Source organism: Durio zibethinus, chromosome 28, assembly GCF_047325235.1.
Source record: "Durio zibethinus cultivar Kanyao isolate XHJ-2024 chromosome 28, ASM4732523v1, whole genome shotgun sequence".
NCBI lineage: Eukaryota > Viridiplantae > Streptophyta > Magnoliopsida > Malvales > Malvaceae > Durio > Durio zibethinus.
Genome location: NC_143189.1, coordinates 10,087,675 through 10,093,918, shown reverse-complemented (window position 1 = coordinate 10,093,918; position 6,244 = coordinate 10,087,675). Strand labels below are relative to the sequence as shown.

At 24.7% G+C, this 6,244-nt stretch overlaps 1 protein-coding gene across 2 annotated transcripts; it reads right to left on the bottom strand.

The window, feature by feature from the left end:
* Positions 1-456: 456 nt before the first annotated feature.
* Positions 457-2,836, bottom strand: LOC111281249 (phosphatidylcholine:diacylglycerol cholinephosphotransferase 1-like). 2 transcript variants are annotated; one of them, XM_022868947.2, is made up of 3 exons: positions 2,179-2,793; positions 1,532-1,669; positions 457-998 (listed from the first exon to the last, which is right to left on the bottom strand). In XM_022868947.2, exons 1-3 carry the CDS (start codon positions 2,572-2,574, stop codon positions 684-686), a joined length of 849 nt encoding a protein of 282 aa, XP_022724682.1. In that variant the 5' UTR covers positions 2,575-2,793; the 3' UTR covers positions 457-683. The 2 variants fall into 2 exon arrangements, with proteins under 2 accessions (XP_022724682.1, XP_089613443.1); XM_089757317.1 differs by having other exon boundaries at positions 952-1,085; positions 2,179-2,836.
* Between the last annotated feature and the right edge of the window lie 3,408 nt (positions 2,837-6,244).

Genomic DNA, 6,244 nt, shown 5'->3' with positions numbered 1-6,244 from the left:
ACAAAAATTGTGATTGAACCAAAACCTATTTAGAAACTTTTTTGTTTGAATTTGTAATCAAACTTGGATTAGAAAAAACCACAATTTGTTATACTAATGTAAGTTTTACAATTTTTTTATTTTTGATTAAAATTATTAAAATTAAAAATATTAATTTAGTTTAAATTAATCATAAATTTAATTTTAATCCAAAAATAAAAAAAGGGTAAGACTTACACTAACCGCAATCTATTTCTTTTATTTGATAAAATTGAATAAAAAACAGCTTTTGAATGGACAAGTCACTTTCATCCTGCATACTAAACTACACCTTATTAAACTAATCTCTTTAACAAATATTCAAGTATTTGTTTGAATCTCACATTTAAATTTCCAATCCCACGATTTTGAACACATTTTATTAAATTCCTCAAAGAATTATCCAAATAAATAAACTAAATAAGATACTAATAATTAAGAAGCAGTCAAAATCTCAGATAAATTTTATTCTTTTCTTCTTTGACTTCTTCAAACTAGTCCTTTCCCCTAATTCCATTGTTCTTTCAAATACTTAATGACAGAAAGCAATGTGAAAGCACTTGAAGAAAACAGAGGCCTTTATCAAAAAATTAATGAGCACTAGAACATTAGAACTCCATTTAAAAAAAAAAAAAAATTCATTGGCATTTTTTCCTTTTACCTGCTCAACAAACCCTCTTTTTCGTGGTACCTGAAACGAGTGCAGATTTTCTCTTGCTCTCTACATACTTGCCTGCAAGCAAATCGAATAAAATTCCGGCACCTACACCAACTGCCAAATCAATGGTGTAGTGACCCCTTGTGCCTAGCAATCTCACAGCTTGAAGGACATTGAGAGTGTCAAATAACCATGCCAATCCGCATCTCTGCATTCGCCTCATGTCTAACGATGCAATCACAGATCCAGCAACGTGGCCAGAGAAGAAGAGGAAAAATGATACATTCCCTACTGGAAAATCCATTCCTGACCCTACAAATTCCTGCCATTGATGAATATTGATCATATCAATGAATCGATTACAATAAATCAACCTTGGAGAACAGCAACTTCACATCTATCTTTCCACCTGAATATCCCAATTCCAAAACCAAAGTTAAAAGGATTTAGACTCTGTTCCTGACAACTATAGAAAAAGACAGATTCCATTGTTACCAAAATTATACCTCACTTTCATGACAATATTCTTATATGTTCTAAAACTCCGATTTCACGTCAGGATATTTTGAAGATTCATTATTATATATACACAGAGATTTAAACTCATACTTTTGAGCTATTTTTTGTGAGATAAATAATTAGATTTTCATATCAAAGTGAATAATTTAGAAACCAATCAAATCTAAGGGATTAAATCATAATCATATATATATATATATATCAATGCTGGATATCATGACATTTCAAATCATGGGGAAGGATGTTAATTGAACTTTTTTAATTGACACAAAATCAATGATATGAAAAAGCATAAGCTGGAAAGGAGGGCAAATGAGAAATGTCTTCAGAATTAACCTGAGGTAATGGGAGCTGTGTGGAGTAACCAAGAATCCCACGACATGTAAACATGAACAAAGCTGCAATTATCGCCCTTGGTCGACCCTCAATTAGCCAGGTCCCTATTATATAAACTGATTGCATTCCAACAAACACCTATCCAAAACATATAGTAACCAAAGTTGATCAGACCATACTTTTAATCTAACAAAAATTAAGGAACTTACCTTTGCAGATTTTGACATTTCTTTTTCATTTTGTGTTAATATTGCAAAGTACAAACAAATTCAATAGATTACGAACTCAAGCTTTAGTCCAAACGATTCGTGTAACCACCTGAAATGATATTCGATAGATCTCAAATCCCAATATATGGGATTCTTTCCTCTATCTCATATCTCAGGTTACAGTCTCTTTTATATTCAAAATATTTAATAGATTATAGAGATCTTTAAATCTTTTAGGCATGCAAACCACATTGTCTTGTTCTTTAGTTTTTAGCTTTGAAAATACATACATACATATATATATATATATGATAGAATCAAAACCAGAACAGATCTAAAACTTGAAAAGTATACTAGAAATATCAGATCAAATTCATTAGTATAATTAAGCTTTTTAAAAGAAAATTTTAAAAGAAAAAATAAAAAGCATTCAAATACCGTGTTAAGAGCAGCTAATAAGGTATTAAGTTCCGGCCACGAAGCCAACGCCCGATGGAAGGATTGAGTGACGACGAACCCCAGATCAAACGGGGGCGAGGAATCTGGCACCATTCGGAGCGTGTATTCCACGTACATAAAAAACAGCAGCCCCGCCCCGAAAACACAGGGCATCCGGTGATATTTCGCCACGTAAACAACGTCATCTAGGGTCCATTTCGTGAACGAGACTTTCCCATAATAAACGCCGCCAGTGCCATGAACGCCTATTTTCTTATTAGCCACGACGTTATCGTCGTTACTTTCGCCTTTAGCCTTGTTGGAGCGTTTATAAGGAGAGCTGAGAAGTGTCGTCGTGGAGGTGGTGGTGGCTGCGGCTGCGTCGGCGGCTTTCATGGTTCTTAATGTTAATGAAAGAAGGATACATTAAGGGAAGAAAGTAATTGTAGATTGTAAATAATTGATTATATATTAGAGGAAAAACTTATGGTGGGGTTTCCAAAGATTTGTTGGTGAGAAAATGATTCCAGAAAATAGAAAAAATCATATTTTAAATTTGTTTTTATTATAGAAAAAGTTCATTTCATTGGTTTTTTTTTTTTTTTTTTGGGTTAGTCTTCATGAATCTGTTCATTTGTTTTTACCTCTCTGGAATCAACAAAAGAAATGGATCGTGGAAGACCTTTCCACGTATCTAACGCGAAAATTTCTGTCTTAACTTTCTCGTGCGGCTTTATTAATTTCTTTACTTCTTCTCGTAGATCTTCTGAAAAAAAAAAAAAATCCTACTTATTAATTATATTACGCTAAATAGCATATGTGGTATTTAAATTTTGAGTCAAATTGTATTTTAATTTTTAAATTTTAAAAAACTTTAATTAAATTTTCAATTGTTTAAATGTATATTAATGTAGTCTCTTAGTTTATGAAATCATTTAAATTGATAACAAATATCAATTGATATCAGTTAGTATCTCATATGACAGATAAAAAATTAAAATAAAATTTTTTCAGAGTTTAGGGATCAAAATAAAATTATCTAAAAATTTAATGACAAAAGATGAAATTATCTCAAAATTTTATATATTTTATATATATTTTATAAAATATTAAATTTAAAATTATATTTTTATATTTTTATTGAAATATAATTTATTAGTTATAATTTTGTTTTTAATATAAAATACTTTTTTAAAATTAAAATAAGTTAAAAAAATATTAAACTACTAGCAATTGATACAAGTTAAATCTTCTAATTAATAATTGGGCCAAAGAAAACTTTTAATTTAATTAGTTTCTTTTTATCACTATCACGATGTTTGTTTTTATTCAAAATTTGATCATAAATTTTACATTATTTAAAAATAATGTATTTTTATGCATACCATTTATCCTTTGAATTGAAAGAATTCGTAATTTTTTCTGCTAGTTAGGGGATAAAATATTTTTCAAAAAAAATAAATTATAATGATTTTTGTATTTATTTTCAGTCATTTTTTAATGTCTTGCAATATAGTTTTTTAATGATTTATCAAAATTCTTTTTATCAATATAGTTTTTTTCTTGGTATCTTTGATTAATTTGATGTTTATTTTTATGAAACAATGATATACTTATAATTTGATATAGAATAAATTGTCCAACATTTTTTATAGACCAAAGTGTCATTTTAAAAAAAAAAAATTATTTTCTATGAAAAATTATTTTACTCATAAATTATAATAAAAATATTATTTTCTATCCATAAAATATATATTTTGAAATATTAAATATCTTTTTTTTTCAAATATATTTTATAAAAAATAAATAAAGGAAAAAGATAAAAATAATTCAAGAAAAAATTAATTTTTATATATTTTCAAATATATTTTATAAAATATTATAATTTAAAATATTTTTTAATTTTTATTATGATATCATTTATTAATAAAACAATATTTTTAATAGAAAATAGATTTTTAAAAAATTCAAATTAAGTTGAAATTTTCAAAAAAATTTTGTTAAAATTATATATCATTATGGAAAATTAAGTAAAAATTTTTATATTGGTTTAAGAAATTAAATAAAAACTCTATATCATTTTAAAATATTATATAAAAATTTTCAAATCATTTTCAAAAATAGATTTATTAATCTATTCAAAAATATAAAAACTTTATATTCATATAAAATATAATATAATTTAAAACATTTTTATTTTTTCTTTTTTTATAAAATGTATTTTATAAAATATATTTAAAAAGAAAAAATAAGATATTTAGTATTTAAAAAATAAATTATTTGGATAGAAAATAATATGTTTTATTATTACTTATGAGTAAAATAATATTTTTCATAATTTTTTGTTTTACAATGTATTAATTTTTAAAAAAAGGAATTTAAAAATTTTAACTTAATTTTAAGTTTTGAATATTTATTTTCTATTTAAAACAAAAATCTATCTAATAAGTTATATTATAACAAAAAATATAATGCAAAAATATGTCAATACAATTTAAAATTATATATTTTGTTATAATATAACTTATTATATATATTTTTGTTTTATATTGAAAATAAATATTCAAAAACTTTAAATTAAGTGAGAATTCTTTTTTGATTTCTAAATTTTGGGAGAATTCTATTTTGGTCCCTTCTCGACTATGTGAGATGCTAGCTGATGTTATCACATAATACCAATTGATATTTGTCATCAATTTAGATAATTTTATTAATGGAGAGACTACATTAATACATATTTTGGATAACTAAGAACTTAATTATAACTTTTTAAAGTTTAAGAATAAAAATAAAATTTAACTTAAAGTTTAAAAACCACGTGTGTTATTTTCTCGTTATATTAATATCTTTGCAAAAAATTTCAATTTAAATAAAATTTAAAAATATATTATTTTATTTCTTAGGAAAGGTTAATAAATAACTTTATTTTATGCATATTTTAAAAAATTATTTTATGCCATATATGCTTTCATTGGATAAGGTGGCAAGCAATATATATATGTGCGCGCACGTGCATGCGCGCGTGTGTGTCTTTTTCTAAATTTGGAAGTTTATTTTTTCTTAATAATTTTTTGGTTTTATTCTAATAAGATTTAAATCCAAATTGTAAGTTTATTAACTTATTTGAAGAATTTTAAAAATTTAAGAAATTGAATAACCTTATGAAAAGTTTTTTGATTCATCAGTGAAATTTTTAAATTTTATAAACAAAATTAAATTAATGCATATATCATTAAAAGCATATTTATAAAAATTAATAAATAATTTAATTTGTTATTAGATAGGCCACCTTTAATCTTCATTTTTTGAGGTTAAAGCTTTTAGAAATTTAACAAACTTATTCATATATAAATGGTAAATTTGGATCATACTTTAGTAGATTAAAACTTTTAACTTTTTAAATTTAAAATTTAATTTAGTTAATTTATATAATCATTAAAAATAATATTTAACAAATTTAAAATTTTAATATTTCAATTATAATCTCTATTATAATATATATAGATAGATATAATGCACCAACAAAGCAGGAAAAAGCATCAAATCAGAATCCTATAAAAGAAAACTAGATATCATGATTTAAATCCCTTTCCCCAAACTTCAAAAAAAAAAAAACTCTTTTCCTCGAACTTATTAACTTTTTCTAAGCCAAAACAAAAATATTATAAGAGACCTTAATTATTTTAATAATCCCACCTAGTTAATCTCTCTTTGAATAGCATATTCTTCTTGTAAATTATGATTCCTAATTACTAATTAGCCCACTAGCTCCTTAATTAAATGCATGATGTGACTGGGAAAGTAGACCTACAAGTTCTTGGGTCCAGTTTTGTGCAATATTTAAAAGCGATCGAGGTGTCACTTGCAATTAATTTGTAATTTTCTTAAAAAAATCTTTGTTCATTTGCCTTTGGCATGTAACATCTCGACTTGCTAAAAATGCATTAGACTAAGTCAAACTTGCATCTTATGTGCTCATGTAAGGAATCCACCTTATATTGATGCAAAATTAAATTCATTTTACATTCTTTTCTATTTTAATATGATTTATTTTTTGTTAATTTAA